The sequence below is a fragment of the Amphiprion ocellaris genome, chromosome 11, assembly GCF_022539595.1.
Source record: "Amphiprion ocellaris isolate individual 3 ecotype Okinawa chromosome 11, ASM2253959v1, whole genome shotgun sequence".
In the NCBI taxonomy this organism is placed as follows: Eukaryota; Metazoa; Chordata; class Actinopteri; family Pomacentridae; genus Amphiprion; species Amphiprion ocellaris.
In genome coordinates this window covers 32,632,476-32,658,417 of record NC_072776.1, presented here as the reverse complement: position 1 = coordinate 32,658,417, position 25,942 = coordinate 32,632,476, and the positions used below count along the sequence as shown (strand labels likewise).

Sequence of the window (25,942 nt, the reverse complement as noted above, 5' to 3'; positions counted from 1 at the left end):
TGGTCCTGAGCTCAGGTAGGCTCATCTTTACCCTCACTTCCTGAATGTCTCCCTGAGGGCTTGTAGCACAGAAAGCAGCTTAAATCAAACCTGCTCTACATATTTAACTCCATGCGAATGTGTTTGAAAGAAGCTACACGCTACATTTGACTCTGCCGTCGAGGATTTATTTGTTTGGAAAGCTGCTATAAAACCCGTGAGAAAATCTTCAGTTTATTTGGGAAATGAAAAACATTTCATGACGTACAGACAGTGTGAAACGCTCTGGATGAGGATGTTTAGACACTAGCAAATAATGAGAATAAAGTTCGTTCTATTCAGGCGATGGTGAGGATGGCCCTCTCTCTCTTCCTCCTCTTCTTCTTCTTCTCCTCCAGCTTTCCGGTGGCGTCGGCGAAGAACATCACGTCCTCTTTGCTCTCGATCTCTCTCTGGAGGAACTGCAGGGCGGCGCTGTTGAAGCCCATCACATCCTGGAATGAAGGGAAGAAGAAGGAAATGTTCAGAAGATCATTTGTGAAGGACAAAACAACAAACAGTTCAGCTCTTTATCCAGACGTTTCTTACTCTGATCTCGCGGACTTTTGACAGCGTGTTGGTCCGAAGCTCATCGATGACGGACAGCAGCATCTGGTTACTGGAGATCTGACCGAAATGGATCCTGGAAAGAAGCAAACAACAACGTCAGCTAAACCTGAAACTGTCAAAAGTCATGTTATCTATTTTAAAAAATCACCAATCATCTGAGGGGCTCAGAAGCAGAGTGGTCTAACCTACAGAAATCCAAACTGAGTTTTATATAATTTCTGTAATATTTTATGGTCTAGATTTTTGAGGCAAACTGGACTAACTCACAACCCAAATATAGTGTTTCAGTGAATGTTAGATCATTCTGGAAAACACTAAACTTTGAGCCTTTTCTTGTCCAGAACTACAGAAAGTGGGTTAGACCACTCTGCTTCCAAACCCTTGTTGTCCAATATGCTTCAAAAATGATCCAAAATGTGTCCACAATGACTTGAAAATGATCCAGAATTAAAGAAAGTTTTCCAGAAATGATCTATAATGACAAACATTTGTTCAGAATAACAAATTTCAGACATGAAAATAGTCTAAAACGACTGGAAAATGATCCTAAATCAGTCAGAATTTCTCTCAAATGATTAAAAAGGATCCAGAATGATTGAAAAATTGCAGAATGACACAAAATTTGTCCAAGATGCTTTAAAAATGATCCAAAGTAACTCAAAGTTTGTCTAAAATGACTTGAAAATGTGTCCAGAGTTACACAAAAGCTGTCAGAAATGACAAAAATATTCTAAAAAAGACTCAAAAATTGTCCAAAATGACTTAAATCCATTTAGAATGAACTGAAAATTACTTAAAATGACTGAAAACTTGCAGACTGACATGAGGGGGTTAGAAGCAGAGTGGTCTCACCCATAAAAAAATCCAAACTTAGTTTTATATAATTTCTGTAATATTTTATGGTCTGGATTTTAGTGGTAAACTGGTCTAACCCACAACCCAAATACAGCATTACAGTGGCGCTTTGAATATTAGAGATTGAATAGAGATATTCAAAAAGTGGGTCAGACCACTGCTTCCAAACCCTTCATCTATCAGAGCCAGAAACTGTAAAAACCAAGACATTCAAAACTAATCTGCATCCACCACATCTGAGCTTAAAATAGAGATTTAACATCTTACATTTGAGATTATCTCATGCTACCACTAAGAACTAAATTAACTGTAATGGATGTGAATCTTACTTGAGGAGGAAAAACAGGCATCTGCAGACGAGCTCCACCTCCAGACCCTGCTGGATGTAGCTGCTGAAGAGCTGCAGCAGCTCTGGGATGTATGGAAACGGTAAAACCAGCAGAGAAACCTCCAGCTCACTGTTAGCGAAGAGAAAAGAAAGAAAAAAGTGAGTTAAATGCACAGAACAAAGCAGGAAGATGACGATCAATTTGGTTTCGGTCTCACCTCGATCTGACTTTCTTTATGACGTCTAAAACGTAGCGGGAAGGCTGAGGGGAAGGAGACTCAGTTACTACCTGCAGATGCATTTAGTTATAAAAGGAGGAGATGCCCGTCAGACATTTATTTCTCAGAACTTACCGTAACGTTGAAGGCCACGAGGATGGGGTTGGGTTTGGGTGGAGGAAGCTGCAAAAAACATGAGCTGACGTCACAAAAATGCACAAAAATGAAAGTGAAACAACATCCTGCATTCAAAAACAACATTTAAACCTTCAAACATTCTATTTACAGTTTCTGGTTATTTGTTGCTCTACCTGATCAGTGCATGTTTGAGGGATTTTGTACGCGCCGCTGCTTAAACATTAAAAGCTGTAATAAAATACCTCTTTTCCTGCGTGCTCACAGGCGTATTTGTGATCCTCCATTTTCCTGGCTTCTGCTTTATAAATCTCCAGAGCCTCCATGATTCGCTCAGCCTGTGAAAAACAGGAAGAACATCAATAAAAAGCCAAAAAACCTGCAAATTTCTAGCTTTTATTGTCAATAAAAAAAAATAGTTTTCTGTGTCTAAAAGGAGAGTTTTGGGGGGTAAATATAAGAACTTAGACTCTAAACTCTAAACTCTAATCGGAATTAAAGCTGCAAGCAGTATTGGTCGGGTCCTCGCATCCTTGCTGGTCAGTGAATCCAAGCATGTCCACTAGGTGGCGCTGCGACTGACAGTATATTCTGGCCGATGACCTTTTTGATGGCGAGCTATCAAAACTGTCCACCAGGTGGCACCATCACTGTGAATGTATATCGGCCTAGGTGTGTTATCAGGGCTGGACTGTGATCAAACATGTAAAGTTTGAGGCAGATTGGAGCATGTACAGGCCAGTTAGACAGCACTTCCTGTTTCATGGTGACCCATCCACCAGGTGGCGCTCTCTCTGTGACTATATTTTGATCTATAGAATTCATCAGGGCTGGAGTCTGATCATACATGTAAAGTCTGAGGCAGATTGGAGCATGTACAGGCCAGTTAGACAGCACTTCCTGTTTCATGGCGAACTGTCGAAATTCCATTCCATTTCCACGCCCTCAGACTTTTGCTGACCATGCTGATAACTTTTGATCACCCATAGCTGATGTACATCCTGGCCAAATTTCAGCTCTATTGGGGTTACCCTGTGTGAGTTTATTGCTTTTGAAAATGTGCAAAAATTGGTCCAAAATATGTCACATAATTCAAAATGGCCGACTTCCTGTTGTCTTTTAGGTATGGGTGTCAGTTACATTTTTGTGCGTCATGACGAGTTACTTATAGCTACCAAATTTCATAGCTGTAGGTGACATGTCCTGGTCGTACAGCCTGTTTGAAATTTTCCAGGTGGCGCTATTGAGCCATTTTGACTCACACCTATGCAAGTTCCATAAAATATCTAATTTTTGGCGGTCCTGAAATGTGTGCAAAGTTTCAGCGTTGGTGCTCGGACCCCATTAATGATATTTATAGTGGAGGAGGTGAAGTAAACTCACAGCTTTGACCGTCTCGATGGTTTTCTTCCCGGCTGGTGCTGCTTCTCCCTGAGTCTCTCCAGGAACCTGCAGAATAAAACAAAACAACAGCAGAACTAATTTTAGTTCATTTATTAGCAAACCGGATGTAAAGGACACTGTTTAATCTCCGTTAACTTGAATCTTTTGTTACTAAAAAGCGTTAAAAACAGTATTAAGACACTGAAAATGTGTCAAAAATCTTCCATAAGTGTCTCCTGTGGTGTGATTTTAGGGCTGAGAATGTATTCTGAGATAATTACAGCATGGGGGTCTGAAATGCAAGAGTCTGGGGTTGTTTTTGTTTGAAAATACTGTTAATAATGCTTGGAAATTTGATTAGAAGTTGATGGTGATCCAGGAACAGGAAAACAGGAATCTGGTTTTGACTCCTGAAGCTGCTAGAGATCCACATTCAACTGGAACGTCTGAAGACCAAATCTGAAAGCTGAGCTCACCACTGGCACGTCTCCTTTGGCCATGCTCTCCTCGAACTCTGCTTCTCGTTCCTGTGAAGACAAAAGCAAAGAGTTATTTAGAGGCACAAACAATCTCTGGGTGTGTTTGAGTGTATTTGTTGAAGTCCTCACCATCTCCCTCTCCTCCTCCAGGATTATTGGCTCTCTGGTTCTCTCCCACAGACGAAGAGATTTATCGTGAGATGACGACACGAGATGGTCGCCGTTTGGGCTGATGGCGAGACACCAGACCTCCCGATGGTGGCCCTGAGGGGCGGAAAGGACGGTTACAACACTGGCAAAATTCATACTGTGTAAAAACACAAGTAGGCTGCAAGAAATATGCATTTACTACTGAGGAAAAACACCAAGAATAATCTAATCCCATCCCAGCTGGTGCCTTATATCTTAAAATCATTAGCTGTCAAGCAAATTTGCATTTCGTAATCTCCTTTATTCCGCGAGGCGTTTGTTGAATTCGGTGCAGTGTTCCTAGAAAATGAAATGTTTTAGTTGTGTGTAGCTGTTTTCAAAGTCATCTTGGCCTTTTAAATGGAAGAATAATAGGAAAAAATCTGAGTGAAACTGAATTTAAAAGTATAAAACTCTTAGACCACTTCTATCAAATTTGATCCAAACATTCAGAATCATCTAATAAATCAACTGTTCAGATTTAATGTGACCTTTCCCCATGTTAAACTATTAAAGGCTTTAACTTTGGTTTGTATAACGGGTGTTACATCCTCGTTTTTAGCCAAATATTCATGAAACACAACTGATGACCCAAGAAATCATATGCTGTGTTGTCTGGAAATAACCTGAATCTACAGTCATGAACAAAATACACTTGTAAAGACCATGTAGAGTTTCTAATGACTCCTTTAACTCTGAATTTTCTATAATGGAATCACTGAAACACATTAATCTTTGTCATAAAAAACAATCATGCATTTTGCGGTGGATTCAAGGGACTTTCTGACTTGTTCAAATCTATAATTTTCTTTTCCAGATCTTTGCTGAGCGCCTCAGACTTTCCCACTGTAGTGGTTGAGTCTAAAGAGTGGATCTAATGGGTTCTATTTAAAGTGGCTCAGAGGAGTCAGCAGCTGTAGTCGATCGTAATCACTCTGGAGAAGTTAGGAGGTCATGAAAGAGAACTGAACCAATTCTGTCCAGAGGAGTCAAAGATAAACCAGAAGGTTGAAACCAGAAGAACTGAACTGATGTGGAAATGGACAAATTTAATCAAATATTAAAATTTCTGTTTGTGTATTTTTATGTATATCAGAGGAGTCAGCAGCTGTAGTCAACTGTAATCACTCATGAGAAGTTAAGAGGCCATGAAACTAAGAAAATTTGATTAATGCAACTTTCTACATCATCAAAACTGATAATTCAAGTTGCTGTATGTATATTTATGACCCAACAGATCTTGTCATCTTTACAGAAGACTTTTAATAAATCTATGAAAGAACCATAGATTGCTATTTGTGACAAAGATTCATGTGTTTCTGTGACTGAGTTATGGGAGTCATTGGAGACTAAAGACTAACATGTTATCTGTCATGTTGGAGTCAATCTGGTTCACAGCTGATGAATGAGGTGTGGTCAGTATTTAATTTCAGTGCGTGCAAAGCCATTGAACTCTAGACATCAAGAGCTTTGAGGAAAACATCACCTCGAGTGTCTGGATGTGCTCAAACTTGTCAGCGTCCCACTGTTTGATCTTCCTGTCTTTTCCTGCTGTGAAGAACAGATGAGTCTTGGGGACAAACTGGAGGAACATGACGCTGTGGAGGACAAACAGAAAGACAGGAAAATTTAATTTAATTCAAAAGACGGTGAGAAAACAAAGAAAATCTGAGTAAAAAACAGCGAAAAGATCAGACCAATGAAGCTGAAAGTGAAATAAACCAGAAGAGATTAAAGTTAATTAAAAGAGAAAAAAAAAACGTGAGAAAGGACGAGTGAGATGAGATCCATGAGAAACCAGATGAAAGAGCAGCTGGTGTGAAGTCAGTCGAGTTAACTGGACGCAGATTCTCAGAACACAACAGATGAAGTCAGAGCTGGAACCAAAACAGTCCTGAACTTCTCACCGCATATTTGATTTAAAAACAAAAAAAAAGAACTGTTTGGTCTGGGCGTTACCTGTCGTCATGAGCAAACATGGAGCGGTGACAGTCGCCAAAGTCCAAACCCCAGATCTTCACGTTCCTGTCGGCCGAGCCAGTCGCAATGAGAGTGCTGTCCTGGTAGAACAGAACCAAGAGGTCAGAGTGTGGGAGGAGGAGGAGGTGATTTTATGAGTTTTATCCAACACAAGGAGCAACACTGGCTGTAAAAACAAGTCTAATAAGAGGTTCTTAAAGGTTCCCTGTTGGGTTTCTGAACTCTACTAACACAATAGAGCTGATTTTCATGTATTGAGCCACGTACAGGTTGGTTTTATGTGATTCTAGTGGGTAATACAACGAAACAAGCTATAAGGGAGACGACTAAGAAGTAAAATTCTCTTCAAAATACTTCAAAAGTTAGTTTTGAGAGTATTTTCATGCTCGGCAGACCTTAAATATACACTGAATGTACACAGAACGAGCTGTGACATTACAATTTCTGTGTTTTGATGACTTTACTGTAATATAAACAACAAAAAAATATGCTTTTAGTGGTGCATCTGTAGTGAAAATGTCTTTTATAGACTTACTTTTATGTGCAGTTCACCTTTAACTTGAATTAGTTTTAGTGTTCTAGTCTATATTTATGTACTATTTACCTGTTTATTACTCGGCCAAGGAACGCGGCAGTGTTATGGGACAACCAGCATTGGTCTGTCTGTCTGTCTGTCTGTCTGTCTGTCTGTCTGTCTGTCTGTCTGTCTGTCTGTCTGTCTGTCTGTCTGTCTGTCTGTCTGTCTGTCTGTCTGTTTGTTAGCAACATTACTCATAAACAGACTAACGGATTTGCATGATATTTTCAGGGAAGGTCAGAAATGTCACAAGGACCAAGTGATTAGATTTTGGCAGTGATGCAGCTTATAGTCTGGATCCACGGATTTACTAAATATTTCAGATGTCAGAAATGAAATGAAATTTTAGCTGCCCAGTTATCTTTATTTCTTTAATCTTCAATCTTAGTCTTCACGTCTTACACTGCCTCACTCCTTTATTTGATAGTCTAGATAATTCTTAACTTATTATAATTTTACTGTTTATTTTATTTGACTCCGTATGTCCTGCTTTGTCTGTGTTTACATGTTTTGCCTGTCAAAGCACCTTGTGAATGCTGTTCTAAAGGTTGCTATAGAAATAAAGTAATATTATTTTAAGTGGTTTTACATGGCAAATCTAGCGTAAAACATTCAGTCGTGTTGACTAATTTTCATAGCTGTCGACTGTCATTCTGCAAAATAAACCAAAGCATCACCTTCATTATTCAGGCCTAAAAGCAGCTGATAGTGAATATTTTTGCGTCTTGTACTCACATGTGAGATGTCCAGACAAAGTACCGGCAGCTTGTGTCCGTATAAAGACAAGAAGAACTGAAACATCCGGAAGAAGAGAGCTTAGATACTGTCTGATACAAATAAAACAAGCTATAGTTTTATTTACGTATGTATTATGTACCTTCAGTGTGTCTGTGTAGAAGACTTTAACTGTGCAATCTAACAGAGAAACAGCCAGAAGTCGGTGATCAGGAGAAAACTTCACACACAGAACGTCTTCCTCCAGCTGCAGAGTGCGAGTGTGTTTCACCGTCAGCCTCCTGGAACGCACAAAACACACAAAAAATGACATTTCAGCAACTTTTTTAACAATAATCTGCAAGTAGAAATTCTTAGAAATGCTAAATTTTTACATTAAACATCAACGAAACAAACCAAAAATGATATTTAGCACAGATAATATATTGACTGCTGCAGCATTTTCCTCCTGCTGTGACTAAACACAGTAGAAATCACCATAAATGAATCTTGTAGGAGGAACTGCTGGTTTGGAAAAGCTGAACTGTACCTACTTTCCACGTCTATGATGCAGGAAGAACAGCTACTTTTAACAGTGTTTTTAGTTGCAATAGACGACATCTAGTCAGATCCCTGCTGCAGTTGGTGTAATTATGAAAATATTTGGTGATATCTGCATATATGTGCAGCAAAACTTGTCATTTTTGAGCGAAAATATAGCATTTGAGAGTAGTAGCAGCAGATTCAAGCAGCTGATTTGTGTTTTTCCTTGATAGAAATCCAAGAAAAAAACTATTTTAGTGAGAAAATATTCTGCAGATGTGCAAGATTCACGTGAATTATAGACATGCCAATTTTCTCCTTGACTTCATATTATTTTTGGTACAGGTGTGTGGATGTGTTTTGCACCAAATTACTGTGGAAAAATGCGTGTTTGACGTTTTAAATTTGTAGAATAGAAGAATCTATGCACCTGCAGTGAAAAATGTGGGAAGAGCTACAAGTTTACAACTAATAAAAAATATTTCCAAGTGAAAAAATAGCGTTTGGAAGTCGTAGCAGCAGATTTAAACAGCTAAAGTTACCGACTTGTGCTTTTATTTCACCCATACATCCAAGAATACAAGAAAAAACTGTTTTAGTGAGAAAATATTCTGCAACTCTCACTGCATGAATTCACGTGATTTACAGAAAATTTTCTCCTTTCCTTCAGAGTCCTTTGATGCATGTGTGTGAATGTGTTTTGCACCAAATTACTGTACAAATAAGTGGGCGTGTGGCTTTAATAATTTGTGATTCCTGGAATAGGATTCGTCCACTTGCAATAAAAAATGTGACAAGGTCTACAAACAGAATTAAAAGAAATTACAAGTTTGCAACTCATAAAGAGTATCTGCAGGCAAAAAAATGGCATTTGGGAGTCGTAGCATCAGATTTAAGCAACAGACTTGTGTTTTTGCTGAGATAAATCCAAGAAAAACTATTTTAGTGACAAAATGTTCTGCAGGCGTGCAAAAATTAACGTGAATTATAGACGTGCAGATTTTCTCCTTGACTTCCTATTTTGTTGAAACACGTGTGTGAATGTGTTTTGAACCAAAATAACTGTAGAAAATGTGTTTTTGACTTTTTAAATTTGCTATTTTTAGAACAGAATTTGTCCATCTGCAATGACAAATGTGAGAAGATCTACAAAATCTACAAGTTTGCAATGAATAAAGAATAGTCAGTGAAAAAATTGCTTTTGAGAGTCGTACCTCTCAAAAAACTCCTGTTGTTGCTTCAGATATAAGAAAATAAATGTATTAATGAGAAAAGAGTGCAAATCTCATTGCATGAATTCACATATTTATTTACAGATGCACACATTTTTTCCTTCACATTATTTCAGTACAGATCTGTGAATGTGTTTTTACATTCATAGAACAGGTCAAATGTGAGAAGATCTACACACGGAATTAAAATCTACAAGTTTGCAAATATTTGTGAGGGAAAAAAATAGCATTTAAGAGTCGTAGCAGCAGATTCAAGCAGCTGACTCCTGTTTTTGCTTCAGATAAATCCAAGAAAAACTGTTTTAGTGACAAAATATTCTGCAGATGTGCATGAATTCACGTGAATTATAGACGTGCAGCTTTTCTTCTTCACTTCAGCAGTTTTGCTCCAATAAAACCTTCATATCTAGCAGTATTTTGTAGCTTGGAATAAGGTGATGACTTACTTTTGTCCCGACTCTTTGTCCTTTATCAGCTCAAAGTCCCAGAACTTCACTGTTTTATCTGCACTTCCTGAGACGATCGCTCTCTACAGGAAACACACAAAACTAATTAAAAATCACAGAAAAGCAGCAGTTTGATGGAGATTTGACTCATGTAAACCTGTCAGTGATACAGGTGAGTCCAGACGGGTTTACCTGGTCTGGGGCCAGACACAGCGACCACAGAGCTCCATCATGAGCATCTACAGTCTCCAGGAGGCTTCCAGAGGCCAGTTCAAAGATCTGCAGCTTCCCGCTCTGACAGGAAGTAAAACAGCTTTTAGAGACCAGAAGAGACGAGCTGCTCTAGAAGTCGACGAGCAGAACTGTCCTCACAGTGCCACAGGTACTTTTTATAAAGATAAACTTTCACTGTCCTGCACCTCTAGGGAAACAGAACAACCCTGAAGAAGTAGAATTAACTAAGGAATGTATCTGGAGCAATATAGCGACGTTTAAAGGTCATAAACTGAAATTTCTTTGATTCCTTATTTTACAAAATTAAAAAAAAAAAATGCAATCAACATGTGCAATATTTTTTCACTTGTCCCCAGAGGTTACCAATACTGAAAAAAATGTGGCTCTACATAATTTAAATATTTCACTACTGGCATTTTTAATTTGTTTCCACACTGCTTCCAGTGCAGCCAGAGAGTCCCTGAATTTTTGTTATTTGGCTGTTGGTCACAGCTGAGTCACTTACAGCGTCACAGCTGCACCAATGAGAGCAGAATTATTTATTCTTAACAGAATCTTGTGAGTTTAAACTGTATATTTTTGGCTTTGTTTTTTTACACAAGGCATGTGGAATAAGGTAGAATAAATTAGGCTGCGCTCTTTAATTCTCAAGACAATTTAATAAGCCACAGAACCTCCAACTCTGGCTATTCGCTAAGTTTACATTCAAAACTGAAATTAAATTTCACCATTTTTTGTTTTTGTTTTGAAAAAAATATATGGCTATCTTTGGTAAATATTAAAATGAGGCATGCAGAATGAATGAATTATTTATTATTTATATTAATTATATTAATATAATATATAATTAACTATATATATTATTTATTATTTGTATTGAATTTCCCTTTGGGAATAAATAAAGTTCTTGTATTGTATTGTATTGAAGTGATTTCGATCAAATATAATAATTTTAGCGTAGATTTGAACTAATTTCTTCAACAAATACCAAAAACTTGAAAATCTGACAATTCTTCCTGTTTTTACAGGTTCTGTCTTTGATAAATTGTGTTAAGTCATTTTTTAAAACACAAGATTTTTTTTAAACCTGCTGGTGTGTTTTCAGGGTTCAGAGGGTTAAAATAACACTGACAGTGATGCTAAAAGCTCTAAATGAACACCATAAAGTCTATTAAAGTGTGTGAATACCTTTGTTCCGAGGATGATCTGTCTGTCTCCGGGTACAAACAGCGAGCAGAGGGCGTATTCACAGGCCATGGTACGAATCACCTGCAGAGTAGACCTGAGAGGAGGCAGCGTTTAACATTTAAACTTGTTAGCTAAATCTGTAACATCGGTCTCAGTCTGCTAACGGCTAACGGCTAACGGCGTCACCTGTTCCAGACTTTGACGGTGTCTCCGGAGGCCGACAGGACGGCCAGGTTGTCAGAGCTGAAGGCCAACGTCCGGACGTCGGTGCGATGGCCGCCCAGCGTCAGCCGAGCCGTCTTATTGGCTGTCGGGGTTTTGTCTAAAGTCTTCAGGCTGTAGGTTTCCACCGTGTTGTTCTGCAGCAGCAGCGCCACCTTCAGTTCTCCACCTGCACAGGACAGACAGTCCACCCACCTGAGGGAGGAGAGAGGATGACGGTTAGAGGAGGAAGATGCTGAATCTGTGTTCTTCCATGGTTCCATGAACGTTGGTCTCCACACTGACCTGATCTTTGCAGAAGCTTTGATGTTCATCAGTCTGATGATTTCGTCCTTCAGCATCTTCTCCACCACCGGTTCTGCTGCTTCTTCTCCTGTTTCCTCCTGAGATCTACAGTGAAGAGCAGCAACACAACAAGCTTCAGTTTGCCGAGTTCAGACTCAGTTGTAGCAGCGACAGCAACAGAAAGCAGCATTAAACATAAATTACTGTGTTTTCTGTGCTCACTTTGCCGCCTTCTTCTTGGCTTTCTTCAGCTTCTTGGTCATCTTCTTCTGCACTTCCTCCTCTGACAGAACAGTGAAGAGCTCCAGGACTGAATCATTGCCCTGAATGAGGCGGAGGAGTACAGAAAGTATAAATATCATTGTCATCATGTCAACTTACAACACAAACAAACATTAAATCACCTGGAAAAGATGCAAAATTATTACAAAAAGGTGTAAAATCCATACAAAGGACAAGAAATTATCACAAAAACACTCAAAATCACCACATAAAGATGTAAAATTATGATTAAAATGGTGTAAAATTATCACAAAATGGTGTAAAATCTGCACAAAAAGAAGCAAAATCCCCAGAAAAAACCATAAAATCAGCACAACATTGCCACAAACTGAAACAAGCAAATCAGCAAATAAACTACAGTTGAGTCTGTAAACAGCTGATTATTTATTTACAATGTGGTTTAAAGCTTGAATTTGACCCCAATGATAGTAAAAACAACATTAAATGAAGCAAAGAGCCGCAAAAACCGACTTTGATGCTTAAAGAATGTTTAAAACCAAACAAACAGCAACTGATGAAAACTGATTAAAGTCTGGAAGAGCTTTAAAAAATAAAACGATGATAGAAAAAAAAGGTCGAATATCTGAGCAGAGATGAGTAATATTAAGATTTTAATGCAGCAAATAATATTATTGGTTCTTTTTTATTACCTTAAAGAGAAAAAAATGAAAATATTTAAGAACACAATTAACTTTTTCACATTTTTCAACATTTTCTCACTTCATTTCTAAGGAAAACACTGAATGCAGGACTTTTATTTTGACAGCAGCCTCCTGTTTGAGTTCTTTCTATGATGTTTTTACTATTTCAGATTTTATTTATTTATGAAATTCTGAAGATAAACAGTCAGTTATCTCTCCTACTGAGGCTCTGATAGAAAGATTTATCCACTACATTTGGTAAAACACGTGACAAAGCTGCTAAAATAAAGAAAAAATGTGTAATTTCTGTCATAATAATAAACAGGAAGTGTATTTTCGGGAGCTTACTGATCCTCAAATGTTTAATAATTTACCGCTACGGCCTGTTTAACACCTGGGAAAATTATTTTAAAGTGATTTTAAGTCACTTTCATATAATAAAATCATTCACTTTATCCCTGTTTGTTGATATATTTCACATTTAACGTTGTTTCTACTTAATTTAACATCTAAAATGTTCTTTAAATCCACAGATTTTTTTAGAGCGCCTGAGGAAAACCTCATTATTTTTCCGCATGAAGGAACCAGAAGAAGCTTCCACACTCACATGGCAGGCGACGATTCTGTTTTTGGTGTCCGTCCTCAGCGAAACGACTCGATCTCTGGCTTCTCTCAGGATCGATCCGGCCTTTTTACAGCTCAGGATGCGCTGAAGACAGAGAAAACAGACGCAAAGCAAAGTTTAAAAGCAAAAATAATCATTATAGTTCTACAATCTGCAATGCTTTAGTCGAAAAATGTGAAATAAATCACATTTAAACAGGCTTTTTGTTAAGTAGGAATCCATTTTTTATCCCTCTGAGACAAAAAGCTGCTTAATAATGACTAAAATTCAGTTAAAGCTTTCTATTTTCCCACATTAATACATTAAAAACCACAACGTACGTCTTCCAGACTTTCATCCTCCTCTTCCTGTTTGTCTTCGTCCTCGTCTTCATCCAGCAGAGTTTTTCCTTTCTTCACTTTGGGTTCTCCTTCTGCTTTCTCCAGAGCACAAAGCAACCAAACAGAGTCATTTTACAGCAGCTGATTTAATGAAAAGACATAAATAGAGCAGAAAATTAAAGTTTAGCAACCTTAAAATGGTTTTAATGCCATAAAAGATGCATCTCTATCAATAAAAGCAATTTATTTAATTTATGTGGCATCATTAGGAAGCAAAACTACATTTTAAAGAGGATAAAACCAACAAAAACTTCATTCTCAGTAAAGTTCATGTTATATTTATCTAAATTATTCTTATTTTTCTCTTTGATTTTTGTAATAAAACCAGTAATCCAGGACTAAAGCCTCCCCCCACAAGCTGATTATTAGCTCTGTGCACATTTTCACACTCTATTTTATTGTAAAAACCAACAATTTTGCACTTTAATCTAAATATCATCATTTTTTGCATGATTTGCATGTTCTTTTGCACTTTATTTTCCTTAAATATAATGTGCAATCTTGAATTGCCCTAGAGGATGAATAAAGTATTTATCTATCTGCCAATCTTAAATTTTTTAGACTTTCATTAACAGAATGAGGACTTAATTCTCCAAACGTTTATTTTCTTACTTTTTTCTTTAAAAATTCTTAGAAATTAGGTCATTATTTTCACAGTTATTTCATTAATCTTGGATTATTTCCCCTCATAGTGACTCTGATATGTTCTGTACTGGGTTTATGTGTAGATGTGTTTCAGAAAGTAAGTCAGGAAGTTAGAATGTTGAATAATTAGTTGCTTATTAAATGAAAGTTTCTATTTAATGTTAGTTTATGACGAGGAAATGATGACATGAGAAGAAGGAAAATGCAGAGTTTATTCCAACATTTTCCAAACTGCTTTCATTTATTTATCCTCTCCACTAAACTGATCTATCCTTCCATCTATACATCATCTTTGGCTCTATATCCAGCCGTGTTGTTTATTAACTTCCTGTCTGAAATGGAACCAGCTGAGCTCCTGCTCACCTGCTCCAGGTATCGGATGTCCCAGGCTCGGAGCTCGCTGTCAGCTGATCCGGTCAGCAGCCGGTTCTCCCGGTTCAGCAGCGCCATGCCCCAAACCTGACGGAGAAACACCAGAATCACCCCAGTTATCACAAACCACACGAAATATTAACACCACAGAGGGACGTTCATCAGAGCAAAGAAACATCTTGAAAACCATTTCTGGAATGGATGTTGAAGACCAAATTATTCCTGATTGTGGGGGAGCTGAAGGATGAAAAAGATTGAAGCTATCATGAAAAGTTCCATCTTTGAGCTCATATTAACAAAAGAAATAATATGGAATCAACTAGTGATGTTTTCTGAACCACATGTAGCTACTAAACATATAAAACACGATTTATTATGAAATAGTTGGTCACAAAAATGAAAAAATAAGTTATTTCAGTTGAACTTTCATAACTGATTGACCACCAGAAATATTTGTAGATTCAAACTGGTTTAGAATGAATAAATATTCATAGTTTATGTTTAAAAAACAGCTTCAAGCACATCAGAGATGGAATAACTCAAAAATAACTCCACATACACGACTGTTCAAAAGGTTGGGATCACTTAGAAATGTTCTTATTTAAAAAAAAAAAAAAAAGCAGTTTTTTTTCAATGAAGATAACATTAAATGAATGATAAATTCAGTCTAGATATTGTTAATGTGGTAAATAACTATTGTAGCTGGAAACAGCTGATTTTTAATGGAATATCTCCATAGAGGTACAGAGGAACATTTCCAGCAACCATCACTCCTGTGTTCTAATGCTACATTGTGTTAGTTAATGGTGTTGAAAGGCTCATTGATGATTAGAAAACCCTTGTGTAGTTATTTTGAATAAAAGTGTGAGTTTTCATGGAAAACATGGAACTGTCTGGGTGAGCCCAAACAAGACTATTTATTCTCTCTAACTGCCTCCTTCTTTATGTTTGGTTTTTATCTTTTTTATGGTTGTATCTGTTCTGCTGTATTTGTTTTTCCTGTAAAGCGACGTTGGGTGTCTAGAAAGGCCCTTACAAATAAAACATAATATTATTATTAAACTTTTGAACGGTAGTGTATGTAACTTGTCAAGACATTCAAAAATGTAATTGACACCCAGGCTCAAAACACAACAGGAAGTCAACCATTTTTAATTATGTGTCAAATTTTAGATGATTTTTAATTATTATTAGTGAATGTGTATGTAAATAAATTCTGATAAAAATGTCGGAAATGTCTGTCCATCTGCAGCAGAGTGGATGTGAATGTTAACCCCTTTATCTCTCCACTATTTCATCCTTTATCCTTTTCTTTTTATTTGCATCAGACACTTTAAAGCAGACCTCACACCTCATTGCACTGCTACACTTTCTGACAACAAAGTTTCACTGTAGAAATGCAATGACAATAAATATCATTGATTCTCAGAATCAAAGCAAAACAAAAACTAAAAAAAACAGTTATTTAAAAAGGACAAAAAGTAGTTCCAAACACAAAGTATGAGCCTCCATTCAATTAATGAACCAGTTAAATGTATGGTTTCAGACTGAAGCTGCTCTGTTTCAGCAGAAATCAGGAGGTTTGATGAATGAAACCTGCTCGTCATTTCTCTGTTTTGTTTCGCCTGAATCGATGTTGCAGTTTAGACGGATGCAAACACCCTGGAGCTCTGATTTAACGTTAATGAATAAATGCAGCGTAGGAATCGTCTCACCTCGCTGCGATGTCCCACCAGCGTCTTAAAGCAGTGCTGAGTGTCCAGATCCCACCACTTCACAAAACTGTCCTTGGAGCTGCAGAGAAACAAAAACACACAGAAACTCTGACGGATTATGTAATGATTTAAGCTCAGCTTGTTTCAAACACAACAAGTAAAAGTACAAATTAAACCCACAGGAAGGTTTATGAAGGTTTTTAACTGCATTATTGTGTCAAGTAAAGAAAATTCAATAATCCTACAGTTTGTATAAAATGATAAAGTAAATTATGCTAAAAAGGCTCAAAAATGAGTATGAAGCTCTGCAAAATACTAAAAGAACCCTTCAAAATAAGACGACAAAAAGCAGAAATGATCTTAAACTTAGACAAATAACAGTATATATAGACATAAATAACATGCACACCCTCTAATACACAAACAAACATGTCTTTAATATACACTTTCATCACTTTACTCATAATTTCTGACTTTTTTTTATTTTTAAAGAACGTTTTTGTGTTCATTCTGCAAAACTTTCACTTCCTGTACTGCATGAACACGTGACAAATATAGAGTAAGGAAAAATTTTTATTAAAAACGTACAATTTCCCAGAAAAAATGAGAATAAAAATACATCTTTTGAGGAAAAAAAAAAACAATGGCTCATTGTTGAACTTAAAAATTGAGATTTAAAAATAATAAATAAGCGATTTGTGATGATGCTGCCCAGCACTATAAACTAAATGGAACTCCTTTTTAGCAATTTATTTTATAATTATCATGCCTGCCCTCCTAAAAATATCTGTAAAATTTGTATTTCTGTCCAGAAATTAACATTCTCAGTGATCCTTGAAACGTTTCCAGCTTCTACTCATGTATTGTTTGTTTTTCTAACCTACATTTTAACCAATAAATCAGCCGAAGGACCAGATATATAAGGTTTTATATGTAATATAAGTTGTGTTACCAGGTGACCAGCAGGTTCTTGTCCTTCAGGAATAACGCCTGAGTGACGACGTCTTTATGTCCTTTCAGTCTGTAGAGTCCAGACTCGTTGATGACGTCCCAAACGATCACATCTGTGTCCTGGAGGAGGACAAAATCCACAATAATGTCATTTAATGAGGCGGGGAAGTTGCTCATTTTCATCTATTTATTAAAAAATAATGAGCTACACTTGTTAAAATAGTGATTTGTGGGGTTTACTGCATTTACAGTCGCTGCAGGATCTCTCACTACAGATTAAAAATAGTGAAACAGATTTTAAAATTATTCATAAATAATCATAAATATAATAATTACCATTAAACAGTACCTACAACAAACAAACAACAAAAACATTATATCTGAATAATATTATTAATGTAAAAGCACATTATGAACATTAGGTTTTCAAATTTGCATCCAAAATCTCTCATAATTCATGAGATGATTAATGAACAAATCTTAGTAAAAATCAGAAGCTTTGAGCTCATTACACTGGAGAAAATAGAGATTAAAAATCTGGCTTGTAAGAATTATTAGGATTATTATTATTACAGATTGAAAATTCATAAATAACCACAAACGTAAATATAATAATTACACATAAACTGTGCACAACAAAGAAGCAACAAAAAAAAATTACATTTGAATACTATAATTAATGTAGAAGAAGAAGATTAGTTTTTTTTAAATTTATTTATTTATCCAAAATCTCCTATAATTCATGAGATGATTAATGAACAAATTTCAGTAAAAACCAGGAGCTTAGAGCTCGCTACACTGGACAAAATAAAGATAAAAAAATCTGGTTTGTGGGAATTAATATCATTATTATTACAGATCAAAAATTCATAAATAATCATAAATATAATAATTATACATAAACTGTCTACAACAAATAAGCAACAAAAAATTACACATTTGAATAATATAATTAATGCAGATGTAGAACATTACATTCATTTTTTTAACACCCCCCCCACCCCAAACTGAGAGATATAGGGCTTTTATTTTGAAAGACTTTTACAGATTTGAAAACAGTAAAGGAGGTAAAACTGACAGTTGGTAGTTCTAGTTCTTCCAAACCAACCCTTAATTCAACTTAGACAGTTTAATTTCATTTAATTCAGTCTTATTTATATTGCGCAGATTGACAACATGTCATCTGAAAGCATAATAAGATAAAATCCTTATAAATTAGAAAGAAAGAACAGAAAACCCAACAGAACAAACATGCATTTTTGAAAGCAAACTAAGCCCCTCAACCATGTGAACCCCAGTTTATCCTTTTTAGCATCTCCGTTTGTGAATGTGTGATTTCATCTTGACCTCAGAGGTTTTCAAGCTCATAAATACGTAACAAAACTCAGATTTATTCACCTTGGAACCGGTGACGAGTCGAGCTCCGAGGGCGTCGTACTGAATGATGCTGACGGCCGACTTGTGGCCGTTGAAGGAGACGTTGGTTTCACCGTTCAGGAGGCTGAAGATCCTCACGGCGCCGTCCTCGTAACCGACGGCAACGTGGACTCCATCAGGTGAAGGACAGATGAAGGTCACCTCATGTTTCTGTCCCTGAAGGATCAGAACCTAAACAGAAACACAAACTGGATGAAGTCTGGCGGGAATTTATCAAACTGCTGCAACAGGTCCATGTCCTGTGGTGTCCTTCAATCCCAAGAACACCAAACCTACCATCAAGCATGGAGGTGGCAGTATCATGCTCTGGTTCTTTCTGGACTTTCTGGGGACTGGTTTATGTTTGGTTTCAGTCTCCTGGTTTTGGATGTGATTTAAAGTTGGTTTAGGATTTATTTTACTCTGGATCTGGTCCTGGATGAGGACTGGTTTCAGACTGTCATGGACTTTTTTAGGAGTAGTTTAGGTTTGGTTTTGGTCCCAATTTTGTACGGGTTTTTGCCTTTTTTATGACTGGTTTTGGACTGTTTCCAAAACTTGTTTCAGTTTTGGTTTAGGACTGGTTTCAGACTGTATTCTGATTGGTTCTGAACCTTTATTTGGACTGGTTTAGGCTTCACTTTGGTCCTGTTTTAGACCATTCAGAACTGGATTGGGACTGGTTCCAGACTGTCTTGGGTGGGTCTTTTTTTAACTCCAAGAACACCAAACCAACCATCAAGCATGGTGGTGGCAGCATCATGCTCTGTGGAGCTGGAGCTTTGCATAAAGTAAATGGAATAATGAAGAAGGAGGATCACCTCCACGTTCTTCAGGAAAACCTAAAACCATCAGCAGAAGGTTGATCTTGGACACACTTGGATGTTTCAACAAGACAATGAGCCCAAACACACATCAGACGTGGTAAAGAAATGGTTCCATCAGGCTGGAATGAAGGTTCTAGACTGGTCTCCCCAAAGTCCTGACTTAACCCCATCAAGAACCTGTGGACTGATGGAGAAACAAGTCTGAGTCAGAAAGACGACAAGTTTAGTTGAACTGAACCAATTCTGTCCAAAGGAGTCAAAGAGAAACCAGAAGGTTGAAACCAGAAGAACCCAACTGAGGAGGAAATGGACAAATTTAACCAAATATCAACATTTCTGTATGATCCAGCAGATTTTGATTTCCAGAAGACCTTCTAAGAATTTATGAAAGAAACAAAAGGCTGTAGTCAGTTGTAATCATTATAGTGCCACTATAGTGTTTGAGTCTAATGAGTGGATCTAATGGGTTCTATTTAAACTGGATCAGAGGAGTCAGCAGCTGTAGTCGACTGGAATCACTCAGGAGAAGTCAGGAGGTCATGAAACTAAGAAAATATGATTAACACAAATTTCTATATGAACAAAACTGATAATTTAAGTTGCTGTATGTATATTTATGACCCAGCAGATTTTTTCATATTTCCAGAAGACCTTTAATAAATCTATTAAAGAACAAAAATGCTCGACAAAAATTCATGTTTCAATGATTCCATCACTGAAAATTCAGAGTTCTAGGAGTCATTGGAGACTTAAAACTGTCATGATAAATGTGGTCTTTACGGGCGGATGGAAACTTTTGCTGACGTCTGTAACTCTGACCTTCTCTCCTTTCCGAACATCCCAGATGAAGACATGTTCACACGCTGCCACGGCAACGTAGCGCCCTCGCTCGCCTCCTCGGAGCGTCACGTACGAGATGTTTGCTTTCTGGCTGCCGATGACTCCGAACACGGCGCTGGCGACGTAGCGCAGATACTGTTTGGTCAAACCCATGACGGGCCGTCTGAGGATGAATCCTGCTTCACAACAAACAAAGGAGATTGATCGAATTATTACTTGAATAAAGCACTATTTCCTCAAGCATATTCTTTTAACCAGCCCTGCTTTCTTGTATTAATTGCTAGTTATGTTGATCGGAACATTTTAGGGTCTACTATCCAACTCAGTCCTATGTGATATTTTTTGTATTTGGTTTATAATATTTTTGATCTGGTAAAGCTGTTTTATCTGATTTAAAATTAAGAATGTGTATCTGGACAGTTCTATATATTTTCCCTCTATAAGTTTATGATTTTAACATTCCTTTTATTTGAGCTCATCTATTAAAGGCTCATTTAATGACTTGTGCAGTTATAGATCCACAAGTGGAATATTTGTCATCTTACATTGTATTTTTCATTCTTTTTTGACGACTGTAAGTGTCAGCATACCTGTATCTTACTGTGTTTAGTGTTTCTTCACTCATTAAATAAAGCTGCAATAATTAATTGGCTGTCAACTATTAATCAACAAATATTGAGAAAATTGATTAGAATAAAATAGAAGTCTTTTTGTTGTTAATGCAAATTTTGCAACAAAATTAATCTCTCTTTGCATTATAAATAAATACCAAGTGCATAAAGAAATAATTAAGTTGGTAGAAGGCACCAGACAGTTAGAATGACTGTTTGGCAGAGTTCAGCTCTTATTTATTGTTTTATAATCCAAGTTCTCAATCAATTAGAGTATTTTTTTTGAGAAAAAAATGTATAAATTCTCTGATTCCTGCTTATAAATTGTGAATATTTTCTTATTTTTCTCTTCTTTGACAGAAAACTGAATATCTTTGGGTTTGTGTGTGTGTGTGCGCGCGGCGGGGGGGGGGGGGTGTTTATTAACAAAACAACTAATCAATTCATTGATTAAAAAAAATAGATTATTTGACAGTGAAAATCTTCGCTAGCGGCTGTCCTGCCTACAATATTTATACAGAATGTAGACGAGTCCTTGCAAAATATATATAAAAACTAAATATTATTTTTTATTATTCTAAAAAATGTGAATATTAATGTTGTCACTTTTCCTCAACAATTTACAGCAAAATATAATTGTATCACAACTGATCCATTATTTGAATTTAAGAACCATTAAGAACCAAAAACACATCATATTATACTTTTAAAACACTTGTATTTGACTCACATAATAAAAACATTAAAGAAAAAAACAATCAATCACCCAAATTACTCATAAATAAAATGTACAAAAACAAGTATTAGCAAGACACAGCTACACACGATTGCAACTCAGAAATTTATTATAAATAGGACTGATTCCAAGGCATCAGTATCACTGAAAGAATAAATAAAGAATAAAGAATCACTGTGATATTAATGTGGATCATGAAGACAGGATGATTTTACATTAGAGAGGGGACAATGTCTCATATTTCATATTAATTTTACCCTGAAATAACTTAAAAACGGTGCAATTGCTACGGTCAAATCTAATACACATATTTCACGTTATCTCCTGTTTTATCTCTTATATTCACAATTACAGATGTACAGTCAATTTTCCGATTCTAAAGTTTGTATTTTATCTGTTTAAATTTGAGTTTTTTATCCTATAAACTTAGTTATCAGTGAATGTCTAGCTTCAAGTAGCATGCTAGTCTTTGTGCATTCGTTTTCTACGCACCACCTCCCGCACGGCCGGAGTTAGCGCTCCCGACGCTTTGAATCAACGCGATACGAGTCAAATCCCGCCCGGCCAGTTAACGCCGTGCCCCAAATCGAGCACACCTAACCACAACAGCCCGGTTGCTCTCGAACCCACGTGGTGATGTTCTCCGGTAAACATGCCACGTAAAGTCAAATTTAACGTAAATGTGTGTCGGTAAGTGGTACACGAACCGTTAACGCGTGTGTTGTTATTTTAGCGCCGCTGTGTTTGTTTGTTTAGATTATTTCTTACCGCTAATCGATGCTACTAGCTAACTTGTGTTGTCTTCCTCTGCGGTGTCGATCCAGACTCAACCAATCGATCACACATCGCTTTAAAAAGAGTGCACCGCTAGCTTGTTTGTGCATTTATAAATATCACCGTATGTATTTTATATTATTTTAAAGCTATTTTGAGACATTTATTGAACAGAACAATGTTTAAAAATATATTTAACAGCTTGTGTGTGCGTCTCGATTGCACTGTTTTTGTTGCTTTTGTCTGCAGCACCAGAAACAGCGTAAATTTTATTAAATCGCTTTTAAAATAATCCACAATAAACCTTTAATACAAAATCTTGTAGCAGATTCGTTTGTTTCATGAGTATTGAGAGATTTCTGCGGTTTACAGAGATGCGATGACTTCTCCTAGCGGTTCCTGGACAGCCACCGCGGAAGTGTGTTTTGCTGATTAGTCAGCTGATGAGGAGCTGAAGATCCGCTGAGGCAAGGAGGGAAAAGCACCAAGAGAACCGGAAGCTAGTGTGTGTGAGCCCTTACAAAATAAAAAAACTATACTATGGTGGTATTAGGACACATAAATATATCAAATGAGTTCAGGTTTAATTATACACAACATATGTACATCGATAAGATCAAGGGCAAACAATATTATACTGAACAAAAACAAAAATGCAACAAAAATGACCAAAACAGGACACAGAATGTCCAAAACAAGACGCAAAACAACTTAAAACAACCAAAACAAGACACAAAACAACTTAAAATGACTGAAACAAGACACAAAACAACTTAAAACAATCAAAACAAGACACAAAACGAGACACAAAACGACCAAAACAAGACACATTCACACAAATTGCAAATTTATTAATTTTTTAAACTCCATCCACCTTTTAACATTACAAAATATGTATTTGTTGTTCTATTATCCAGCGTCCTTGCATCAGTAGGGACTTAATTAAACCATTAATCATTCACGATATTGGTAATTATAATGGACAGATGGAGAGTTGGAACTGAGAGTAAACATCACAAATGTATAAATAGATATTGTACTATTTTTTCCAGTTAGCGAACAACGACCAGATGTAATTTTAATATTTTTTTACAAGAAACATTCATTTTCCTTTGCAGAAAAACATGATTATTTTCCTGAAGAAGAGTATTTTTCATGTTAGGGGATTTTTTAATATCTTGATATTTTGCTTCCACGTCATCTTACATCCAAAACACATTTTGTTGTTTATTTGACTACACCTTTTCCATTTTTTTTTAACAGAAATGTTTCTTCATACATCATTCATAGTTTGATTTTTACAATATTTTTTTATAATGGCATAGTTATTTTTATTTTTATATATATATATATATATGTGTGTGTGTGTGTGTGTGTGTGTGTGTGTGTGTGTGTGTGTGTGTGTGTGTGTGTGTGTGTGTGTGTGTGTACAATTTTTTTTTACATAGTGATAACAAAGATGTGGAATTATTTTTGTATTATTCTGGATACATTTTGAGGCATATTAGGCTAGATTTTAAGCATTTTTGGACGGGTTTTAGTCGATTTTGAACTAATGTGAGTAATTTCTGACAAGATTTGTGTCATTTTGGATGAATTTTAGTCATTTAGGAATAATTTTGAATCATTTAATTACTTAAGACTAAGAATATTTTTCAAATTTTTATCATTTTGGACAAATTCTGAGTAATTTTGTACAAATATTACACCATCTTGAACACTTTGAGTAATTTTGGACTGAATTCCTTAATTTATGATAAGATTTGTATAATTTTGGACACAGGTTGAGTCACTTTGGAATAATTTTTAATCATGATGAGATGAAAAATCCCCATAATGAAAAAAAACAAACAAACAAAATTTGATTTTAATATGACAATAACATGAAAAAAAAATTTGAAGATGGTTTTATCTAATGCTTCAGTGTCTCTTCTGGAAATGAATGCAGCACAGGACTTTTTTAGATTCCTAATTTTAATTTTCATATTTAAATATACATTTCAAGAAACTTATGATGCAAAAAACTGCAAATAATCAGAAGGGGGAGATTCGTTGGGATGCATTTTCTTACAAAAATGTGTAAACATTGCAAAATATTTTACAGACAGGTTTCTAAAATGGGTAGACATGATGATATGTGTATATAATAAGAAAGAGGAAGAAAAACAATAATGTGCTCTTTAAAGTTGTGTAAAATTGTGGTAAATATATATATTTTTTATTCATATATTTGATTTTTTTTTCAAATTCAGTTTTAGCTTTCTTTTTATACTTGAGTCCTGGAGTGCCTTTATAATTTCGTTGTAATGCTGGCAACAGTTGCACAATAAAACCTCTTATGTCTTATGTCTCTAGTGATGGCTGATCGAGGCTTTGTTGAAGCTTCGACACTTCATTCAAAACATGGTTCATTACTCGAGGCCTCAATGACACACAGTGCTCGAGTAGGACATCTAGTGGTCAATAATATGAAGTGCAATCAAGACGTGGTCGTTGGTTCATGGATTGTTTTGGATTTGATTCGCCATGCACACATTCCTGTTTGACTACACTAGATGATTGTATGGGTTGTAGTGGACACAAAAATAATATTACTAGTAATGATAATGACAATAACTATTGAAGAGCACGTTTCTTATTTCCCATGTTTGTCTGTATCCCTATATACTCTTTGCTTATATTCTGTGTTATGAAACATTTAAACGGTGCTGCTACATTCATGAGATGCTCTACAAATACAGACTGATGTCATTTTCACATGGGGCTGGTGCAAATAAAGATTTTATGGATTATTATGGATTTTGGCAAAGTACGTCTTGGGGTTTATTGGTAAAGAGGTCAGTAAAGAGGGTGTGCTTATGTAACTGGTTATGAGGTTTTATTGAGAAATAATTTATCAACAGTTTTGGGACCACTGTTCCCTCTAAGCTGCGCGCGATACTTTTTTTTTTTTTTTTTTTTTTGCGCATTTATCATCTATATTTTTTTTTGCCATTTTCGAGGTTTTTTTTAACTTGAGTCTCGACTCGATCGTTTTTCTCAGGAGGCTGGACTTCAGCCTTTGTGCTGGAGGGTTGAACCCTCAGTTCCAAGACTTTCAAAGCCTCCAGACCTCCCGAGTCCTCAGGACCTGAGCTTTCACACAGTCTGAGGGCTGAAATTTTCTAAGTCCCACAGTAGTTCTCTGTTAGATTGAACTTCCAGACAGTCCAAGGACTGATATCTTCTAAGTTCCTGAGTAGTTCTCTGTTAGTTTGAACCTTCACACAGTCTGAGGACTGAAATCTTAAAAGTTCTTGAGTAGTTCTGTGTTAGTTTGAACCTTCAGACAGTCTGTTAATATTTCGATTAAATCTTTAAGGTTTTCCTTTTTAAATGTTTTACCACCTTTTAATGTTTAATTTTATTTTTAAATACTTCATTGTATTTTCAGTGTAATTCCTATTTGAACTTTTATTGTCTTTAAGATATAATTTTCTAATTAAACATTTAATTTTTTAATTAAATGTTTTGTCTTTTTTGGCCTTTTAT

General features: G+C 36.2%; 1 protein-coding gene across 3 annotated transcripts; it reads right to left on the bottom strand.

The window, feature by feature from the left end:
• Positions 1-151: 151 nt before the first annotated feature.
• wdr3 (WD repeat domain 3) lies at positions 152-22,539 on the bottom strand. 3 transcript variants are annotated; one of them, XM_023296272.3, is made up of 27 exons: positions 22,406-22,539; positions 20,270-20,466; positions 18,606-18,815; positions 17,209-17,327; positions 16,257-16,335; positions 14,533-14,628; positions 13,465-13,563; positions 13,127-13,228; positions 11,819-11,919; positions 11,597-11,701; positions 11,276-11,506; positions 11,090-11,183; positions 9,860-9,961; positions 9,668-9,750; positions 7,610-7,748; positions 7,468-7,524; positions 6,135-6,235; positions 5,662-5,773; positions 4,116-4,250; positions 3,984-4,034; positions 3,508-3,573; positions 2,370-2,462; positions 2,125-2,172; positions 1,990-2,033; positions 1,773-1,901; positions 568-661; positions 152-473 (listed from the first exon to the last, which is right to left on the bottom strand). In XM_023296272.3, exons 2-27 carry the CDS (start codon positions 20,441-20,443, stop codon positions 318-320), a joined length of 2,820 nt encoding a protein of 939 aa, XP_023152040.2. In that variant the 5' UTR covers positions 20,444-20,466; positions 22,406-22,539; the 3' UTR covers positions 152-317. The 3 variants fall into 3 exon arrangements, with proteins under 3 accessions (XP_023152040.2, XP_054871602.1, XP_054871603.1); XM_055015627.1 differs by having other exon boundaries at positions 13,465-13,567; positions 14,534-14,628; XM_055015628.1 differs by having other exon boundaries at positions 13,465-13,567; positions 14,534-14,628; positions 20,270-20,469; positions 22,406-22,465.
• Positions 22,540-25,942: the final 3,403 nt, after the last annotated feature.

Excerpts from the sequence above, each read along its gene's own strand:
- wdr3 (XM_055015627.1), bottom strand. The coding sequence starts at position 20,443 with ATGGGTTTGACCAAACAGTATCTGCGCTACGTCGCCAGCGCCGTGTTC. Across the intron at positions 5,774-6,134 it reads ATGTTTGCTCATGACGACAG|CGTCATGTTCCTCCAGTTTG; the intron begins GTAACGCCCAGA and ends TGTCCTCCACAG. Across the intron at positions 1,902-1,989 it reads ATAAAGAAAGTCAGATCGAG|TGAGCTGGAGGTTTCTCTGC; the intron begins GTGAGACCGAAA and ends CTTCGCTAACAG.